Raw genomic sequence first — 22,252 nt, forward strand, 5'->3', positions numbered from 1 at the left:
ATTTTTCACCTTTGAGCCGCTCCTGTGCTATGCTGAAATCAGGGGTCAGCTCAGTTGGCTTTAAACCCCCTTTAAAAAAAAGCACTTGTGGTATTTAGCAGAAGTTTGTCACTTTTCACAAATCACTGTTCCACACTCACAGTAAAGAGACAGTCAGACAGACAGAGGGAAGCACCCCCATTTTAGGTACAGACGGCAGAATACCTCAGGATCAAAGAGAACAGCAGGTCTGTCCTCTTTGACAAGCAACTGACGGGGAAGACACATGCAAACACTGCCGAGTGCTCAATAGTGACCAGCATAAATGTACAATGGCTGCAGCGTTGATCTGAGGCTGGTCACCCTAAAGCACAAACATACAGAAAACGCTTTACAATAAAACAGCACAGCCACCTGGTTATAATAATCAGAGACAGGAAATATTTACAAAAGGAAACAAACAGGATTAAGACTGATTGTTGCATAAGTTAAAATGTACAAAATGTAAAAAGTAATGCCATTTATTAAAATATTATGTTCATTTTTATATATATCTGATCTGTAATGTGTATGCCTTCAGACACTGTACAGTGTTTTAATTTGCCAGAAGCAGCTTTTTGCTCAGCATTTGTTTCAATTATTCAATTCTGTTTTAAAGTTTGATGCTAAAAAGAAGAACAAAACAAGTCAAAGGAATTAAAGCTGTAGGTGTTGAAAAGTCTTTTTCAAACGATTCATTTGCTTTTTTGGATACCACTATATCATTTGCCAATCAGGAAAGAAAAAGCGGATCTTATGGCTGCAGTGTTTTTAAAAAGTGGTTTGATCAAAATCCAGAACATTTCATTTATAAAACCAAATTACAAGGAAATTTACAGCTCAACTAAAATAAAGGGCATAACTGGAGTTCTGCAATCTGGTAATTTATAACATAAATGTCTGAATAAAATGTGACCTTTAAAATGCCGAGCTTCAGACAACTTACACATGAGCGTGTCTGCTCTGAATTACCTGAAATAATGTGTGAGCCGTAATTCAAAGCACAGCGTTTATTTACAAGACTGTAGGCTCACAGATCCATTGCTAACCTGCGCCTGGGTTCCCTTTTCACCGTTATACGAATATTAATCTCTCCAGAGTTCATCTGGAAGTCTCTCTAGAGGGGAATCTGAATAGCTTCAGTGTGCGCCTGCATCTCTCAGGACGAGTCTGAACGTCTCCAGAGTGAATGTGAATCTCTCCACGGGGAGTCCGAATCTTCCCAGAGTGAGCCTGAATCCCTCGGGACCTGAAGTCTGAATCACTCCAGAGTGACTCTGTCTTTCTCTCGAGAGGGGAATCTGAACCTCTCCAGAATGAGTACGAAGTTCTCCATAGCCAGTCTCAGAATGAGTCCGAATGTCTCCAGAGTGAGTCAGAGTGAGTTTGTGAGTCACGCCTTCGAATCTGGTTCCTCCCAGTGCAGTTCAACACTTGCACACACTCTCTAGCGGTTGTTTATTTCCCAACACCGAAAGCACAGCTTTACCCACCTTAGCTATTTACAGTGACCCTTTCTGCACCTTTGCAACGCGTACGTATTTCCTGAGCTGGCACAAGAAAGTCACCATGTGGGTCGGGGTCGCGACCCACTACGCCACAACCACCCCCCCCGCCCCCCCGCCCCCCCGCCCGCTACTTGCAGGTGTGCATGTCGTTCATGCTCTCGCAGCGGCGGCAGCGCACGTAGCAGCACCAGACGAACTTGCAGTCGCAGCGCTCCACGCGCCGCACCACGTGGGTGTTGTACCCGCGCCCGCAGCACAGCAGGTTGCAGCCGTCGGGCCCGGCCGAGGCGCGGCTGCAGCGGCGGCCCCGCGTCCCGGACACGCCCAGGCGGCGGTCCTCCAGGCAGTAGTTGGGCGACTTGTTGAGGAAGACGAGCTCGTCCTTGCCGACGGGCGCCCGCCGCCGGGCCTTCTCCCTGCGCCGCACCTTGCGCCCGCCGCGGGCCTGCACCAGCACGCTGGCCTCGTAGCGCTCTTTCAGCCAGGCGCCCACGCGCTCGAAGGGCGCCATGCTGCGCCAGCACGTCTTCACCGCGCACGAGCCCGACACACCGTGGCAGCGGCAGTCGGTGGACATCGTGCTCGCCACGGCCTGCGGAGAGGGGCGAGAGGGAGGGGAACTGCATCAGAACCGGACTTGGGGGGGGGGGTCTCTGCTCATACCGAGAGCACAGAGGAAAGGGGGGGGGTCATTTCCTTAATATTGCGACATTTTTTGTACACAGGAAGTCAAACGGTCACCAAATGCAGAAGTGCTTGCTTTGACTTTTTCTTTACTTTTGACTGCAACTGCACAACTGACTGTGGGCCCTTTCTAATGTGGGTGGGAAACTTTGTGGGCTTCTTTTTGTATGCAGGCAGCCCAAAGGTCACCATACACAGGGCTGCTTACCTTGACTAATCGTTTTGACTGGAACCGCACAAGTGCACTACGGGCCTTTTCTAATATAGATAAGTGACATTGTAGACATACAGTACAATGTCAGACAGCAATGCAAACCCCTTAGACTAGCTCTAAGAAGAATGGAACTGTACTGCCTATTTCCCAGTCCAGTCACCTGACCTAATTCCCATTGAGTGCCTTTGGGACAATACCAGCACACTGGCAGGCTGTTCACCTCCCATGAGCTCTGGACCACAGTAAACACAGCATGAGTTAAATAACCTCAGGAGCACCTCTAGGCATCATTCAACAACATGGTAATGATGTGTGAAGCCATCATGAAGCGCAAGGTGGATCTACACGATATTAACACCATGACCAGCTGTATGTATTCAATCATGTACGGTATTGTAATCTAGTTTTGCATGCTAAAGCAATACAGTTTCTTACTGCTAGGGCAATCAAGCTTTTTATGACTAAACTAGCTTTGGACCCATTAAAAAAAAAACATGTTAATATCTAGCTCTTACAAGGAGAACTGTAAAACCAAACATATCCTACCACAAAGGCCTTGCTGTCTGGCCTAAGATGTAATCAATTCTCAGGGCCTCGTAACAATTTGGGAAGACTGGAACCAGACCTCTTCAGAGTTATTTATCCAGAAACGTTGGAGAGAATGTCGAGAAAATCTGTTCCATCGCAAGCCTAAGGGCCAGGATGGAGACACTCTGGATGACCCTGAGCGAGTCTGAGCTGTCTCCACGGTGACTGGGAGAGGAGCGGGAAAGCAGTGCGTACGTGCAGCAGACCCAAAGCGCTGGTTACAGAAGGTGGGGGGGGGCGGTTGGGGGGTAAGGTCCCTGAGAACGTGCGGTGACAGACACTCTCCTCTTACCGTGGTGTGAAATTCACCGCTCGGTGACCGACCGCGGTTCCCACGGAAACCGGTGCCTGTCAGCGTGGGAGACATGTAGTGCACGTTTGCCCATGATTCGTCTACTACGAGCCCTTGAGGCTTTTCACAGGACGCTGACCTCAGAATTAAGCGGGGTCACTCAATACAGGCAGGGAACGCCCAGGAGGCGGCCTCTGACAGGGTCAAGAGGGCCAAAATCTACTAAGGTGGAGGCAAATAAAATAAGGAATCCCCATCCAGTTTGTACATATGTTTGGTAGCATAACATGTCGGTGTACATTTATTGTAATATTGCTTTGCACTTCCTTAGCCTATAGCCACACAGAGGCCAATGCACAGTTCTGAGAGTTGTACAGTTTATACTGTGTGAACCACCGGTGTGGTTTAGTCTTTACTGGAGGTGCTGAGATTAGGTACTTCACTCAAGAGTGCCACAGCAGCACCCCAGCTAGGGTTTCTCCTATTACTTCCCTTTGAGATCTTTCAAGTGCTTGCTTATGGCTCATTGAGTTAGGTATTTTACCTGAATGGCGGTATTAACATCCCTGGGTAACATATCTGTCAACAAGCATAAATTCACTTTTATGTTAGCCCACTTAAAATATACAAATGTAATGAATTCTCAGATAGTGTAGAGTGTGGTGTAGAGTAGTGTGTACAGAAGCATTACTTGCTGTATTATTAGGTAGGCAATGCAAAAAATGGTGTGGTATGAAAGCACCTGTTATAAAAAATAATTTTATAAGCGTATGGCTCAAGAGTAAAATCTGAAGAAAATCTGAATAAAATCCATGTTATGCACTGACATAATGTGACTTGTGGACTGTCTGTAAAGCAAAAAAACATAAGTCTACTGTTCAGCCAGCCACATACATGTAACAGCACTCCTCCTCACCTGTAATATTATTACAGTTGTGCATATTTAACGGCACTGTGTCTCACCTGTAGCATTCTCACAGTAATACCCCTGTAACGACCCCCTCACCTGTACTGCTCTCACACCTGTATCTCTGTAATGGCTGTCTCCCGAGCCTGTGCCCTCCTGACACCTGCATTCTGTCACAGCTCCTCTATGTGTTCGGATGCCCCCATTCTCGAACCCCGCTCCTCTCTCCCGGTCTCACCTGGCGGCCGGCCTCGCTGTTGTGCTGGTTGACAGCGATCAGGGCGTCGCTGCCCTTGGCGGAGGCGTTGCCGGCGGAGCCGTCGGCGAAGCGGCGGCTGAGCCAGGTGCCGTAGCGGATGTCGTCGGAGCAGCCGCCCCAGTGCCAGCCCTCGCTGGGCGAGCCGCTGCCCTGCAGGGTCGTGTCGCATGAGCACTCCGTCACGTTGCCCGAGCTGCAGGCGCGGGTCACCGCGTGCACCAGGCCCGCCGCCATCACCGCGTAGATAAAGGCCGTCTCCTTTGTCCCTGCGGCGGCCAATCACAGAGCGAGGTCAGGGGTCAAGGGGTCAGGGGATCGAGGTCGTTTTCTATTACGTTTGGCTGCAGAGTAAATACTCAAAACCAGCATTTCTGTAGCACGTCTGATGTTGGGGACTTCCGGGTTCCCTGCACATACCCTTGGTGACCAATCCAAGATGCATACAGACTCTGCTGTGATTGGAGGATGGGATGACTGAGGGCGGTATTTACTGGATATTGACAACTCTGTAGACCTATCAAAGGCTCCATGCACATGCTGACTCAGTTCTGTGTTATACACGCCTGCGCAACATTTTTTGTTGTAGACATGTATTGGATTTGACTCCTGTCTTGTACACTGATTAGAGTATTACACCCTTGAGGAAGCCCTTTGCCTTAATTCCAAAAAGGTCCAAAATCAGTGTGCAAAAAGCAATGTAAAATGATAGTACCAAGACTATTAGTAATACTATGACGATTACATATGCTGCATCATCACGTGTTGGATTTATAGGTGTGGGACGCTCAGAAATGCTGTGGAGAAAACCCTGAAGGTAATTTGGAGAAGACAAAACATCTGTCTGTACAATTTGTTAAAAACAATGCATGTATGTAAAATGCGGCACTAATTAAACAGATTGCTAACAGTTATTGAAAGTTGAAGCCACTGCGAACATCACTTTGTTTCTGTTAAGCTGATGGACGCGCCTATTTTTATGACGTTCGAGTTACTCTTAAACTCCGAACAAAACGTTGCATTAATATGTCGCACATTACGCAGGAATCTCTATGCAGAACTCCGCCATGTTGTATTTTATGAACGGTGATATAAAACAGAATATACGAAATAAATACAATAATTGTACTTTAGGCCCACAGCAGTTCACCGTTTGCACTGTATACAGCGTGCATCAAACACCAGTGAAACGACTTTAAAAACACAGAATTATAGCTGTTTTACATCTTCGATGTTATATTATAATTGAGTCATATGTTGCCCGTGACAAATCTGCCCAATCCTAATTCAATAAGAGAACATTCACCTATTAGTCAATTATCTAATTGGCTTAAAATTCTCGCTTGACAACACTGAGAAGGGGTATTTGTACTCAAAGTTCCAAATACCTTAACCTCGTATCTTGGAAGTGTCCGGAAATTTCTGACCCGGGTGTATTATTTTAACGGCCATAAATCACCTAACGCTTTCTGAGCTTCAAAGTCATTGCACGCATTTTTCGCGAATTGGGAAATTCACATGTTTGATTGTGATAGAATCAGGCGGCGTAAGGTAATATGCAAGGGAAGGACGCGGCGCTGAGTCGCGGTGCGCAGCTTTTAAAGTTTGGAATCTTGGAAAAAGACAGAATTTTGGCGTGTAATCTGAAGACAAAGTAACTGTGTCTAATATTACAGGTCATTCCTGGATCTCGTAATTACTACAATCCCCACTGGATTAAAAACGGGCGAGTGAAGTAGTTCTCTTTTCAAAGACAACACTTGACCGTAGATAAGTGGTGTGTTGAGACGGGTAAATCGAAGCAGATGTGCGCCGTTCCGCGCGCTGCCTTGTGCAGGCGAGAACCAGCAGCTGCTTCACAAATCAAATCACCTTTTTCAGGCCGAAATGTGAAACATTTTACTACCCAAAATCACCACGAGAAAACAGTTATGAGACTCTTAGGAACAAAGAAAGTATTTGTGAACAAGAAGGTAGCTTATGTGCAAATAGGAGAATTCACGTTCGGCAGTACACGCAAGCGGGGAAAATTGAATAAATATAAAAATTGTTTACAAGTCCATAACTGTGGGTACATTAAAATCGACTAAATTAATTGCAATATTCACTAAAACATTCTTAAACAACTAATTGCATACGTATTTGCAGCCTTTCGATTTTCGTATTTTTCATTTTTATTAAAAACTATTTCAGACAGCCCGCAAGCTTGTCGTGCACTCAAAAGGAAATTGTCAGATAACAGTTCTCAGATGAATAGCAACAGATGAAATGATACGACTTCCAGTCACTCACCGCTGGTTAACTCGTACCCGAACACCGACACCTCTTTCGTCGTGGAGCAGTTCCACCGCTCGTGCTTAAACTGCGTCTGGCACTCGGAAATCCCGAGGCGCGCACCGTCCTTGATGCTCGGTAAGAGATATGGCTTTTTCCTACAGAGATCCTTTTGTTTATTTGTGAGCGGTAGATTTGCGCATCCCATCTTCTCTGGTACTCCAACAGACGTAATGCCCAGCCACCTACGATGCAGACCGGTTCATAAAATCAAAAATTTTCCCCTCAACGAAATAGGCTGCATAATTAAATTTAAATGTCATGCGCTCTTAGTCGCTAATTTACTAATAAATTACGAAACTTAATTAAATAATAAAAAAGCCAGTCACATTACATTACATTACATTGTGAGCGATATTACTTACATCCAACTTCCTCTGCAATGGAGGGGGTATAACCAAAACATGACAAAAACAATGCAGATTTGGTAAATTCCGCAAAAAGCCCGACACTCCATGACCACCGCATTTAAGACTGCACCATGCCACAAATTCCATCGATATTGTCTAAATGTGTATTACTCTTACATCTTAGCTAACTAACTTGGACCTCTTGGCGTTACTCTTCGGTCGGCGGTCTCTTTTAGAAATCCCCTCTGTTGACATGCATTAAATGACGAGTCGTGGCTTTGCTTTGACAACTGGACTCCAAGGTTGATGCATAATACGATTAGTTTTCATTCCTTGTACGGAAGCATTCAGTTTTATCCTGATCTCACGGAATTCACGTTGAACGTTCCTCCCGTGCTAACAGCCAGACTACGATTGGCCTGACTGGCTATTAATATTCAAAAGTCTTGGCGATTCTTAAAGCTAATTGGACGCTGGTGGAGAATTTGTTCTGACGCTGGCACAGGGTGGCTGGAGTGAGGGGACTTGCTGAGCTGGTTGGCACGGTCGGGTGAAGATGCGCATCTTGAAAAGGACTTTGCCATGTCAAGCGCCGATAATTTCAATGCAACTAAACTGAGGCCACGCATGATCTGAATTAATAATCCCCATACTAAAAAAAGAACGAAAAAAAAACCCCAAATCAAAACAATACATTCTGAAAGTGGCGGTCAGTCGGAGTCTATTGCACCTTAAAATGTGGCATCAGCGAAGACAGGGAGCGAAATACGTGTACTAGTCGAGTACAATAACGAATGCTGTTGCAAGTATTCTGCACAATTTATTAAGACAAACGCGAAAACGATTGTTTATAATGTTTATAATACACTGGCATATTATATTAAAAACCGAAATTTATGCAACAGGACAGAGGTATACTTGCTTAAACAAAACAATGAATGATAAAACAGACGTGCAGTCTGAATCGGAAATAACCAAACGAAAAATTGAATAAAAACAAAAGCATATTATTGTTTTCATATTTTAAAAAAAATTGGATGAACTGACGTGTTTTAAATGTTATGATTATGTGATTATTATTATGGTTACTGTGATTTTTCATTATTGTATTAGACCGTGACATTAAATACTAATTAACTTTTTTTTTTTTGAATAATTTGTTGTCCCAACGCTGGCACAGCTCGTGAAATATGTGCAGCTCCACATTTAAACTGATGTATAGATTTTCTCATCTGATATGACACTACAAGACTATATTTAAGAATATCCCAAAAAAAAACACACGTGCCAGCGCGTTTCAGAATTCGATGTATTGCTTGTCGCATCAGAAGTCATTTTTATTGTTACGGAGCCACAATTTTGCTAAACTGGCATATGTTACAAAAATGTAAACTAAATGTTATTACATGAAAAAATGTAGCAGTAATTTTATGAGACTGAGGCATCAAATATCCGTTTTTTTCCAGTTAAATGTTTTTCCAGTTAAACATTTTTGTTGAAATTTCCATTTATTATTCAATCAACCATAGTGGTTTTTAAATGTACCGAAAACAATAATCACTAAATCAAAACAAAACGAAACAAAAAAAAAAAATTAAACTCGAAACATATTTTAAAAAACCAAACTTAATAAATGAATGCCTGGAAACTAAACCCATACGGAAAAGCTAAACCGTACAAAATCAACGTCTTGCCGCTTGATTATGCGCCCCATTCAGAAATTAAATGCCCATATAATTAATTTAATATCTGTTAATACATCTTACAATGGTATGCCAAAAATACAACGCACGCATTTTCCTTTAATACAAACTTCATCTATTACAATGTAATGCAACATGCGCGTTAATTTACGAATTTATTTCCAGGCGATTATTATTACAGGCTGTGTGACTGAGGCAGTGCTGTGTGGCCGAGGCGATCCCACCTTCTGGCTACAAGAGGCCGTCTGCTTCACATCTCGCTTTCCCGCAACTGACATGGACCTCGCCGAAGAAATTGGGGGGGAAACGGGCCTACAATGAAATCTGACCGCAAACCTGAGCTGAGGACGACTGAATGAAATCCTTCGTTCTCTTCCCGCATGAAATGAGATGCACAGGACTGAATCTCGACCATAACTCCCCGACTCACACTCTCACAAACAGACGCATCGCGTTGTATTTCATCAGACGCGTTGGTCGTGAATCTTCGACAGTAAATACACGGACTTTGTTCGGGCGTCCACAGGCTCCATTGAACATTCTGCGCCAATGTATTCAATTACAGCCGCATTCCTCAGCATACATACTGTAGGCTCGTGCTCCCGTTACAGGCGCGATGAAATATTGCCAGCGTACAAAGCTGTCTACACGTAATTAGGACACAATGCTTTAAATTTGTCGGCCATTTAATTTTGGAGCAAAGTCGTATGGACGCATGATTTAAGCCATTGCAGGGAATTATGCAAGTCACTACTACGTTTTTCTCGAATGTTTGACACGTTTGGGTTAATAGAGGGCAACAGGACATTGAACTTCACAGCAAATGCGCTGTTTTGGCGAGTCTCACTTGGTCCACGCATCAATGAAGCAGAACTGGGCAGAAGAATCGGTGATTGACGGATATGATCAGTCACGTGCTTAATTCTGCGCATTCCCACGTTCGTGGGGAGATTTTAGCTTCAACAATACAGGGTTTAAATCAAGCACACAGCGACTAGAAAAAGCACGTGTTTTACATAATTCATTTTACATTTTCGGGCGTCACCTTTCCCCCCCTTCATTTTCCTCGCCACTTTTCCTCTCTCGTTACTAACATTACAAATTGAACCTTGTTTTTTTTCTTCATTGTCCTTTTATATTTCCAGATTTCAGATCTGTGCGCGTTTGAACAAAATCGCTGCTCGAGTTTGATCGGACGGCGTGCTTTTAGGGAATCCGTGGCTGTGTTCAACTGAACAGGCCATGGAATAAGGGCAGATAATGATTAGCATCAAAGCGGTCTGGAGGACACGTGCCGCCATTCAGCAAGGCTGAATAATTTCGGAATCTCATATTACGAGGTGGGTCTGTATCCCTCTCTATCTGTCCGTCTTGCGCAACGTAGCCGCGGCACATGCCTTTCCATTCTTCGTCAGCGTAAAATTCCATTTGCTGTGCGTGTGTTAGTGTCTCCGGATTAGCCCTCGCAGAGGAGAGGACTCTGCCGGGATATCCCTGATATCTGCCAGACTGCCTGTTAAATCACATCACACTTCATTGTGCTGCATGACAGCGAACATTTGCTTTGAGACCGTAGGCGCGCCCGTCTCTGAGTGGTCGTCAAACCCGACAGCGCACCTGGACCTTCCAGCGCAGGTGAGGGTAGGTGCGATACCTCGAATTGACCAATTTGGGACCTGAACGCAAAACCTCTTGGCCACAAGCCCATTACCCCTTTCTCCATCGATGAGGTTCAGATCCAAACATAAAAACAGAAGAAAGGAGAGCTCAAGTTAAGAATTATTGCATTCTGCTGAGTGCCATATACAACGGACAAATAATTTAGAGATACGTTACAATCATTGTTTATAATTTATTTCTGATATTTAACTATTTTATGCTACATTTTGTTATGGGTCTGACTCAGTTCAATTCAGAATTCTCCAATAGTTTAAAAAAAACTGTTCTGGACTGTTGTCCACATGGTCACTTGAGAAATGTATGCTTTATATCACAGTTTTATCAATATACCACAAATGTGTCAGGATTAATAAATTCAACATGAATAAACTTGTACTTTACTTAAATATTATAACAGGCACAGTTACCATATGAAAATATACATTTCAATGTAAGCATTTACTGATACATACACATTCAAAATGGAATAATTATGGTGTGTAATACTGTATGTTTAAAGTTCTTCTATTATGCATAACCACAGTTCACAAAGAAAGCTGCCAAATAAATTGCCGTTTTTTTATATTGGATATACTAAAATGAAATATGACCTCAAAATGACCACATAAAGTGTCAGTTATCGGTTGGTGCCAAATACACATACATGATGACCAAATATGTTTATAGCAACAGGGTAATTATAACATCATAAAACTATAAAAATAAAATCTGGATCGCTTGCTAGTTTCGGTAGGTGTTTGAACACTTCATTTCAACGCAAAACACTACACAAGCTCAGTCTATCACAGATTTAGGGCAAAATCCATTTTTAAATTCCTTTCAATTCACTGTCCTTGTAAACTCAATTTGTATTAAATCATGGCAGCCAAGCCCAATTTATTCTTGCATAAACACATAATTCAGGAATCGGCTCATATCCTGGAAATAAATTCCTTCAATTGACCCATTGATCCCTGACAGAAATCAACCTCTACTTGAAATACACACACACATAATACCTCATCGGTTTGTAAACAACGTTCTTACAAACACTTCACTCTGACCATCAAGGAAGGCACATGAATTGGTATAAAAATATATAGAAATGTGTAAGAATATATAGGCATTTTGATATTTAAGACATTTGTATAACAATATAAAAATTCTGCAAGACCTTTGGCTTTGAATACAATAAGCTGTCTGCTTGACAGTGAGGTATGTGGGATTTAAGACAATGGGCTTCTGCAGACCTGTGCAAGGTGTCTGTGGAGACCCCACCGTGTCGAAAGATGGCTTTGAGAAGCATTTTTGGCACTGGAGGTGTGCGCTGTCCCCGCGCACTCCGAACGGGCGTTGCCGTCGCGGCGTTTTCCGCCACACTGTAAACAATCCTGCCCCCCCCCCCCCGCTGCGGTGTCCTGGCAACGTTGCGAGAACGTTGTGCGCGAGCTGGAACATTAGGCGGGGTAATGTCGACGGTGACTAACGATGTTTGGGCGGAACTGGCTGCCCGTCTTGGTCGCGCAGCAGCTACTTAAAAGTTCCTCTCGGACTCCATTGCCCGAATCAGCTCTCATTGGTTACATCTGCTGCAGTCGTTCTTGCCTCGTTCGCGCTCCCTTCTCCCTGACCTTATGGTGTCGAGGCACAGGTCACATGACATGGTCTAATAGAGTCTTGGCCAATTGCGGGCCAGGAAAGTAGAACGGGTCCAATTGCTGGACCTTGGCTCCATTTCATTAAGCCACACCATTGTATTTCTCCAGATGCTTAACACTGGGCCATATCCTAACCTATTATTGCATGTTCCCTCACTTCGTTTTGCATTACCCTTGTTCTAGAAGCCTAGAATCAAACCCGTCACCATCTTGGTTGCGGTCCCAGTCCATCAGAATGTGAGTGAAGGGAGCTTCACCAGCTCTACAACTCTCATTACTCTTCCGTCAGCCTAAATTTGCAAACTGGTACAATTCACTGGAAGAGAGGTTCTCTTTGACCTCCCAGCGCAAAATAAAACCAGCAGTGGAAATTCTTTTACATCCATGGTGGTGCAGAATTTTTAGCATCACAGATAACACAGATTCTGAAAATACATGGCTTCAGTCACATTTCTGACAACTCAATAGAAGCAATATTATTGCAATTATTGTATCTGTTGTATGAAATAAATAGAATGCCATTTCACTGGTCAAAAATGAATAAAATTCATAAAATGTGAGAATCTGTACTCTGTGATGACAAAAATGCTACAGGGGACTGGAAGTGTGCTTCAGTAGCAAGTTAAAAATATTGAAGTACATTGCAATAAGTGCTGAATTGAACTGAGATTTATCAATTTAATGGAACTCAAATTTGCTTGTTAAACCTGATGGGCATTTTGAATCTTTGGTCTGTGTATCATGTTGATGAGAAAAGATATAATTTAGTTACCCCAAAATATTTTTACATTAACGTTTTTGTCATTTGTGACCTAATGTAATATCGTAATAATTACTTTTTATATGGGTAGTGCATTTAGTTATTTCACAGGGACAGCATACAGTTTTCAACATGGATGTGAAGACATCCAGTGTATTGTACCAGTAAGGTCAGAGGCTAATTATCATCTGTAGTTTCTGGGTTCATTGATAATAGCTAGCTAAGAGTCAACCAAGATATTCTGCTCAGCAGAATATCATGTCTTTTTGTTTAGTTTGTAAAGACTCCTCCTGTTGGTTAATATCCAAGTATGCGTTCACGAGTACGTCTCAGCTAAACTGCTTTTCACTCCAACTCCAACCGGCTCAAAATCCCCAGCTGAGAGTGTGGAGACATGTCACACCATAAGCATCCACAGATCAGGGGTGGATTAGCGTCATATTCTGCAGAGAGCAGTCTCATACACGCTGTATCTCAGAGAGACCGCGCGGTCGCGTTTTTCCTGCTCCTCCAGCACAGCCTGCTGAGGAGAACCTCGGAGTAGACCTGGTTTATCGTGCCTTTGACATGATAGGGCGAGTTCGAGGCGGACCACGGGTCCTGCAGGGTCGGCGGCTCGCCGGCCCGGGCCCTGCTCTCCTCAGAGTGTCGGAAGAGCTTCATCTTTCTGTGCAGCGGCTCTTCCGAGAACGTCAGCTTCTCAACCTGGAAAAACAAATCAGAGCATTACATTGCATGACATTATTTCCATTCAGCAGACTCTCCTATTCAGAATGACTTAGGTTACAATTTTTTACGTTACCCTTTTATACAGCTGGATATTTACTGAGGCAATTCTGGGTTGAGTACCTTGCCAAAGGGTACAACGGCACTGTCCCAGTGGGGAATTGAACCAGCAACGCTTCGGTTACGAGTCCTGCTCCTTACCACTATGCTACGCTGCCGAAGCAAAACAACACCATTTGCCACAATGCACTGGGGCATCATCAAAGCATAACTGTTTACTGTTTACAAAAAATTGGTGTCCCTTTTAAATGACTGGTTAGGCCAATCGTGGTTAGCCAAATTCTCTCTGTTCTTTCTGCTTTCATGTACTTACTTGAATAACCTAAATGAAATAATTGGCTCTCAGTGAAACCCGTGATCATAAATAACTGTGCCACTGTGAGCTGAAAACTGAATATGTAGACAAAGGAAAAACCACACACTTCAATTTATGCAGCCTGGGGGTCTCTCCTTTTAGATCAAGGCATGGGCAGCCACAGCATTAATAACAGTAACGGTAATAACGTTAAGTACGGAGATGAAAAGTAGTTTCACCAATGCCATTGTTTGTCAGTTATTCAACAGCGTCACACATCACACAGGTGATGATTCTTCAGCATGAAAGAAATCATATTAGCTGTCAGTTCAGTGATGAAAGATATCCTCTGCTGTTGGAATGAATTTTGAAATCCATTCTGATTTTGGGTACATTTAAATTAATTATCTATGGTTAAGCCATGAAAATTTTTCTGGCTTGCCATAGGAATCTACTCCGTCGTTAAGAGTCATGTAGCTCAAATAAAATCACGTTTTGTGTGGAGCTGCTACCACTTCAGACAGACCACTGGACGCATCTGCTACCAGCATGCACTTTATTAGCGAATAAAAACGCGGTCTCATTGGCAATTACTCATTAACTGATCCGGAGAGCAAGTTTCCCTGATAGATTGCAAGGAATTATGGGTCTTTGACTCGTCAAGACGGGAAGAATAGGGGCCATAATTTGAGAAGAGTTCCTGGGATTTTGACCGATGGGCATGTTCAATCAGCAAAACAAGAGTGTATTTCCTGTTAGCTGAGGTAATGGTTGTTTTTACCTTCTTTTGGGGAATAAAAGCCAAGGGTTTAGACCTAAACTCCATTCAGGATAGCCACCACATGTGAAAATAATCTACTCATGCTTTTGTCATAGCGGGAAATCCCAGTAATAACTACAGGGTGCTCTGTCCTGTGGCAATCATTTTCATTGACCAGGAAAACCTTACCTTACTGTCAGCCATAATAACAATCAAATAACAGCAGTATATGTATTATCCAGGGTGGTATTTAATGACATGTTTTTTTGTGATATGAGTGTATAATGAAAAAGCTACACTAACTATGTGTGTGTTTTTGGTAACTAAAATAGAGTAATGCAGTTGAGAAAAATAAAGAGGCTTAATGCTGATGTAGATATATAAACAGAAGCCAATGAGTAGGGAAATGACACTTGGCTAGTGCTCAAATGGAAGGTTACCTCATGGAAATGACAGGCACACTTTCCCTGAAGGAATTCCTTATAGCGCCCCATTGTGATGCGGAAGGTGTCGATGACCTCAAACCCATAAAGCTTTGCAGTTGTGAGAATGTCCTCATTCACATTGTAAAGATCCTGCACCCCGCGCTGGAAATATACAAAAAAGGGTTTTTGCTTAAACTGTACTAAGCCAATTGCAAACATTTAAAACTTTAAATATACATACAAACATAAAAATACCTTTTGAAAAAATAACATTGCATGTGAAGACTTAAATCCATCATTCACACATGTATTTGCTTCTGGTAACAAATGAATACACATTTATTTATGCACTACTTGGTATTTCACTTTTAACTCAGCCAAAATCCCTTTTCATCTTTTTTTTTAGCCTTGACATTCTCACTCCGCAGGTTTTAACCAGACCTGCAAGTAGCTTTTCTGACTAAAATCGCACCCGTTTCAAGGCTGTAAAATATTTACAAGGTGTCACAGTCTCTTTCAACACCACATGTAAAACACAGACACAAAAATATCTTGGCGTTTGTTAAAGCCAAAAGTCAGGCCTCACTTGATTTGATGCTCTGCATGGTCTTAAAAGGTAATGTGGTTTCTCAAGCGCAGAATCCTCCTTCACACAAGTGAGTTGGCAGACAGACAGGCAGACAGGATGGACAGGACAGATGAACGAACGGACAGATACTCACAAGGGACAGTGAGCGAATCCCGTCCACAGGTAGGTGGAATCCCATCCCGAGAGATTTTATCACCACCAGGATGTTGAGAAGATTTTCCCTGGAGGACAAAAATAATATGGAAGGAGTGAAAAACGCATGTGCACACATGCACGCATGTAAGCACACACAGACAAACAAACACACACACACACACACACACACACACACACACACACACAAACACAAACACGCACGACCTCTTGAAGAAACTCTTCCCTTCATTTTATACTATTTATATTGAATTATCTGTTGCCTTTTATAAATAGTGGTTTCTGTTGTCAGGTCTTTATTCTATTTTTTGCATTTGCAATTATTCTCTAATGCATTTATTGCTTGTGCAGCAATAACCACGACCTATGGAGGATAGAACTACAGTGATGTCAGAAATTTAGCTTCCAAGTCTGTCAGATTGCTCAGAGCTGTCCAAGGTACTCAATCCATGCTTCCTATTGCATTTTCAAACATGACATATACACTAGGACTGGGACATCATTTACATGGAGAAGACTCTTTAGATGAGGAGTCATGCTGTTTTTGTGAATAATGCAAGTGCTCAGATCAAATACAGGAGTGTGAATCCACTCCTATTTCACCAGCCCGCTTAATGTCAATGTGACATCACTGTGGGGGTGTGAGGTGAGGTACCTCTTTAGGACTTCATGCAGAATGTTCAGGTGGTTGGTGTTCAGCCACTGGACGCCCCCGGTAACCAACACCGTCTGGGGGGAGTTCTCCAGAGGGCGGGACCTGGGAGAGGCACAGAGAGAGAAGAGACGGGTCAGAACCAAGGTTCTGGTTCACCTGTCCCTCCCTAAATGTTTATAGCACCTACTGAAATCCCCCAACATCCAATCCTGCAAGAAAGCCGAACAGATGCGCTCCTGTTCTTTTGGAAGTTGTAAGAAGGTAAGAGGGTCTGCTAAATCAATGTAATGTAATGTAATGGAAAGCTGTGAGGGAAGCGAAGAAGAGACGTTGATAGCTGACCTCTTGATGAGCTGCTCCAGGGCCTGCTCGAAGGTGGGTCTCCGGGCCTTCTCCAGCCAGAACTGGGGGTAGTAGGAGTAGCTGATCAGGGTCCTGCCCTCGTTGACATGGTAGACGACTGTGTCGTGGGCCTTGTCCCAGTCATCCAGCGTGGCGTTCACGCGCTCCATGAGGTAGTACATCATCCCGCGGTTGGTGGAGTCGCCGATGAACAGGACCTGGGAGACAGCAAAATAATGATCACATTTATACAGGTGTGGGTGCAAGGGTGGTGTATGTATGTGTGTGTATATACATATTCCCCAATTTCATACTCGATAAATGAGGACTGTTCTGTGGAACTTCAAGTGTTTTGTGTGTACTGACTATGAAAGCACATGTTTGTGGGGGTGTGGCTTGATCGTTAAGCAACTGGCTTATCAGCATCACTTCCCTTGAGTGGCTAGAGGTGACTGGTCTACACCCATGGGCTTTATACTTGATTTGACACAGGCATGCTTTCCCTCTTTAACCACGCGTATACTGTGTACATATGCATTACACGCTTGATGCTCTGATGAAGGTCTAGTGACCCAAAGCTCAGCTTTATTGAATGAGACTTGTGAAGGTCACATTGTTCAGAAGTTTCAATCATTTTTATAATTATCAAGACTGCCAGTTTGATCTTATATCACCCATCAGCACTCAACTGCATACATAACATATTTCCCTACAGTACAGTACTCATGAACAGAATGACTCAGAATGCACTGCAGTTGCATCACCTGGCCACCTGGCAGTAAAAACCCAGACTTTTGCTTTCTTGGGAACAGTACAAGAAACAGAGTTAAGAGTTGATCCTGTGGCACAATTTTCCTGGATGTCCTTCAGTTAAGCCACAAAGGAATTCACAGGTAGAGCTAACACAAAATAAATGAGAGATTGGCTGAACGACTGGCTTTAGGCGTTAAAGTATTTCGTGAAATTAACTGTCAAACCAGTGTGGATAAATTGAATCCATTCGGCCATGTTTGCATTGAGCAGACAATAACTTTTCATTTTCAGCCAATTGTCAATTAGGTTACCTCTGATGTGCTCCTGACTGGTCACCTGGAATTTTTTAAAATGTTTTAATAATGATCCTGGCTGTACAGCCTGATGAAGGAGCCACTTTTTGCCCATAATGCTTTGCGTAAGCATGAAATTGGTGCCATTTCACACCTGGGCCACGAGGCCCTTTTGGAACGACACCAGAACTTTGCTTTAAATGCCACTCTGTTTCACGCTTAATTGGCTGAACGTGGAAGCTGTGGCTTGTTCCCCTCACAGACAGTGTGGGCTGGGCACCAAAACCACCAAGTTATCACACTGTCACTGTCTATCTGACGCTCTCTAAATCAACACACAGCTGCCTAGAACACAGCCCGGGGAGGAAACTGAACTTCCATTTGGAGAGCTTGGACTGAATGTTTCTCATTCAGAAAGGACAGAAGCCACAAAATGTCAGTGAATCTGCCAACAGTTACCTAACATCACACCTACTGTCTGCTGAGTTTTAATGGAAAAAAGTAGAGAGAGAGGGAGAGAGGGAGAAAGAGAGAGAGACAGAGAGAGAGAGAGAGAGAGAGAGAGAGAGAGGGGTAGAGAGAGAGGGAGAAAGAGAGGTAGAGAGAGAGAGAGGTAGAGAGAGAGAGAGAGAGAGAGATCCTTATGCTTATGCTGTACACCAACCCAGAGCATCTCTATATTTCTGTTCAAGCCAGATGAGGAAGCACAGTTCTGGTCTGGGTCGTATGCACAGACTATTTCCCTTCAAGTCTGTGCCGCGGTGCTAACCCACTCAGGCAGGCCGAGCACTTGCCTTCCTGCCCATCATGCAGTTCTGCAGCTGGGGCCGGGCCAGCAGCGGGTGGTAGCAGCCGTCCGGACGCCAGCTCACCTCCCTCCAGTCGCAGGTTCTATTGTCAGAGCAACTAAGGCATGGCACCACCCACCGACCTGCACAGACAGACAGACATAAAACACATTAATCCTCATATTTACCGAATGCGTCTGCCACCCTGTATAATTATGTTTGTGTTAAAATTCCTTTCATAAACTTTAAATTCATAGAGATTAAATATAAAATAGAAGTGGCAACTTGTTAAAAATTAGTTATAAAGACAATCTATCAGTAACTTATAACATTTTAACAATGGACTAATGGACTCAGTGTTTTATATCTCATTGCATTTTTAATATGATGACAATCTACTGTATGTTATATATATTTATGCTCTTTATTTATTCATATTTTATTTATTTTACGATGTGTGTTGGTTGTGTTGACTACTGTTTGCAAACCAAATTGCCCCTCGGGGACTATCCAATCCAATCCAATCCAATCCAAGGTTTCCACGTTCCCACGTTTTCCAGCTGTAAGGCTCTTGTTGTTAAGAAGGAACATTTTGATCTCTGCTGAGAAAGTGTTGCTAGATCCTTGGTGTAAAATGGCGTTCACAGTTTTCCTGTGAGAGACCTCTGGCCCACGGCAGAAGGGGGGCTGAGATATCCTCCTGAACTGCAATTCCCCTGTCTTAACCCTGTCAGGTTATCGCCTGTGTATATCGATCCCAGCTGTTTCCTACCTTGCACTGCAGCAAAACCAACAGCACTTTCCTGTTCTTGCCCAATCATTGCTGATTATGTTTGAATCCCCGCCCCCAAAACATCCCTGCTTGCTGATGCAAAAGGCCATGCACTCCAGACACCCTGCCCAACACTGTCTAATCACAGATCCCCCATCTTCACTGAAAACGGACTCCCCAGACCTGTCCTCTCCAGCTCATCTCCCAGAAACACCCTCACAGCAGGCATCTACAGCTGCAAGGGTCGACATCTTCTCTACAACACTAGCCTCACGCTCACCGGTCTCTTGACCCGGGCAATTGTTTTGGATGATCAGTTTTACATCAGAGGAAGCGCTGTGCTCATGCCCTCAGCCCTTTGGGGTTTAAAACGAAAGGTATGAGGCTGAAGCCCATCCACAATGCCTTCCCGAGACTGTGATGGGATCCCACAGGAAAAGTGATAATATGTAATAAAACAAGCACAGTATATTGCCGGGGATTACCAGAATGAACAAAGAAAAAAACGGATTACACCCAACTAGCAAGTAGTCCGACTGCTGAAGGTAATGTAACTGTTTTATTTTGTTTGTGGATTTCTGCAGAAACTTGTAAAGCTGTTGACTGCTCATAGTGTGAAATGTTCCTCAATAAAAAGGAGTTTGCAGTTTCGTCACCGCAATCAGAGACACACGGGCGACCATGATGAATTTGCGTAAACACCGTGTTTGTGTGTGTGTTTGTATTTGTGTTTGCACGCGCAGAGGGAGCTAACCTGGGGCATCTCCCGAGGAGCAAGGCCCAAGAGAGGCCTGGGTCTTTCCTGAAATGGGTGACCCCGGGAGGGGCTCCAAGCCGCAGGGTTGATCGGGTTGGACCACCAGGCCGCAATCCTACAGAGGCAGAGGAGCGAATGGAAAAAGGACTGATTTGTTTCTGGTGTCAGTCAGGCAGAGGCGGGGTGGAGTCTCACATGAAGGATCATGGTGGGTGAGCGAAGTGTGATCCTGGTGCAATACTGTAAGTCAAACAAATCAGTCACTCTGAAAGGAAACCACGGCAACAGCACCAACAGTCAGCAGAAATGCATTCTCAACGGATGAAATTCAATCCGACCAATCACCAGCCAATCATAAACCACAAAGCCACTACAATTACCGGTTTATATTTTATGTTTGCTTTTCCGCCTCTTAAAACGTAAAACAACGCCTGACGGTAATTCCTTTATAATTGGCGATTAGCAGGCAATTCATGCTTGGTCTGAACCCCAGCCAAAATCTTGGGCTGTCAAAATGTTGCCATTGATGGAGAAAGTGTCTCCAAAATGAAGGACTTTATAGAAGCTGATCTCGGTAATCTAAACTGATTTACAATGATGTATGTATATATACACATAAACCTCAGATCTGAATTATTCCAGTATATGTAGACTTCAGCAGTCCACCCTCTGTAGAATCTCTGCAAAGGAGGTTAGGAACAGTTGATTTTGAAATTATGTGGAGTGGGAGATGATGGTTTCATGTGGATGGGACTTGGGGAGGGGGGGGGGGGGGGTTGCAGTTTTGCATGGACGTGCGCGCATGTGAACACACGTGCCTAAAGGTGCATGGATTTTTGGGGGCATGGCGGGGCATCAAAGAGGAGGGTGGCCTTCCTGGAGCGGGGGGTTGGGGAGGGGGGAGGGTTGGGGAGGTGTGAAGATGTTAAGATGTCAGGCAAAACCGCCGAGATGAATGGCGGCGCGGGCGCCATCCGCGTCCGACTCAAAGGGCCCGCAGCGGGAGCCGGCCGGTCTGGCCCTCGCTGCTGAGAGAGACACCCGGCGGAGCCTCTCGAGCTCTCACCAGCGCTCGAAACGGCCCCCCTCCCCCCGCCCCCCCGCACCCTCCGCCCAGGGGCTTCGCACGACCGCTGCACATTCCTCGCGCCGCCGAGACTGCTGTCGACAAAGTGCCACAAGACAACTTAACAGGGATTTTCTTGTTCGTACCTGCGGTCAGTGTACACGCATAAACACTGGATCACTTTTGATTTCGGGGCGCGGACATGAATCGAGGGGCCGGCGGAAGCGCCTTCCCTCTCCTCTTTATTCTGCCCCAGTTTAAACTGCCCCTGCGTCCATCTCAAGAAACAGACCCAAAGTGTACTTTACAGTAAGGCCACTCTTGCAACAGACCCCCTCCCCCCCATCCAACAACCTCTCTTTTTGTCGTACAAGAGAAAGTTAAGGTCAGATGGGAGCTGATAGTCCTTCAGAGAGCGCTGAAAAAACAGGTCCCCGATTTTATCCGGGTAATGAAAAGTTTATTTTTAGGGAGATAAAAGGAAAGCTCCTCTCTGGACGTGCGGCCAGAACAGAGGGAGAGGAGGCATTCGGGAAATTGAAAGATAAATGAGTGTGTAAGCATGTATGTAGCACAGCGGGGAGGAATATGAGGGTTGGGGGGTCGGCTTATTTCATGTCATCGGGGGAGCCTCGCTCAAACCCAAATACTACTGGGAGCTGTTTGATTCACTTATACGGTCCTCCGTCCAATGGCAATAAGGCCTTAATCTCCCATGATCAAAGACCAACTCTAACCTCCTCTGATAAAAGGCCTCTCTAATCCAGCTACCCACTACATTATATCATGAGTTTTGTCAGTGCCAGCTTTATGTTTGGGTGTACCTGCTTTTTTTGGAACCGAAACAAAGTGTGACAAAGCCAAATTCCTCCGGGCCTCATCCGTCT

General features: G+C 44.3%; 2 protein-coding genes across 2 annotated transcripts in view; both read right to left on the reverse strand.

Annotated features, from left to right (window-relative positions):
• Nucleotides 1-1,653: 1,653 nt before the first annotated feature.
• LOC118771818 (protein Wnt-16-like) lies at nucleotides 1,654-7,548 on the reverse strand. The gene is made up of 4 exons (XM_036519890.1): nucleotides 7,167-7,548; nucleotides 6,760-6,986; nucleotides 4,450-4,736; nucleotides 1,654-2,118 (listed from the first exon to the last, which is right to left on the reverse strand). The coding sequence occupies exons 1-4, from the start codon at nucleotides 7,256-7,258 to the stop codon at nucleotides 1,654-1,656; spliced, it is 1,071 nt and encodes a 356-aa protein (XP_036375783.1). The 5' UTR covers nucleotides 7,259-7,548.
• A 4,104-nt stretch (nucleotides 7,549-11,652) lies between these two features.
• cped1 (cadherin-like and PC-esterase domain containing 1) overlaps nucleotides 11,653-22,252 on the reverse strand; it is a 60,061-nt gene continuing 49,461 nt past the window's right edge. Inside the window, exons 16-22 of the mRNA XM_036519737.1 lie at nucleotides 20,297-20,414; nucleotides 18,777-18,913; nucleotides 16,937-17,154; nucleotides 16,595-16,696; nucleotides 15,920-16,007; nucleotides 15,213-15,359; nucleotides 11,653-13,636 (exon numbers count right to left, since the gene is read on the reverse strand). Coding sequence (XP_036375630.1) covers nucleotides 13,406-13,636; nucleotides 15,213-15,359; nucleotides 15,920-16,007; nucleotides 16,595-16,696; nucleotides 16,937-17,154; nucleotides 18,777-18,913; nucleotides 20,297-20,414 — 1,041 coding nt within the window. The 3' untranslated portion in view covers nucleotides 11,653-13,405. The remainder of the gene's footprint in view (nucleotides 13,637-15,212; nucleotides 15,360-15,919; nucleotides 16,008-16,594; nucleotides 16,697-16,936; nucleotides 17,155-18,776; nucleotides 18,914-20,296; nucleotides 20,415-22,252) is intronic.

This window comes from Megalops cyprinoides, chromosome 25 (assembly GCF_013368585.1).
Source record: "Megalops cyprinoides isolate fMegCyp1 chromosome 25, fMegCyp1.pri, whole genome shotgun sequence".
NCBI classification, from domain to species: Eukaryota; Metazoa; Chordata; class Actinopteri; order Elopiformes; family Megalopidae; genus Megalops; species Megalops cyprinoides.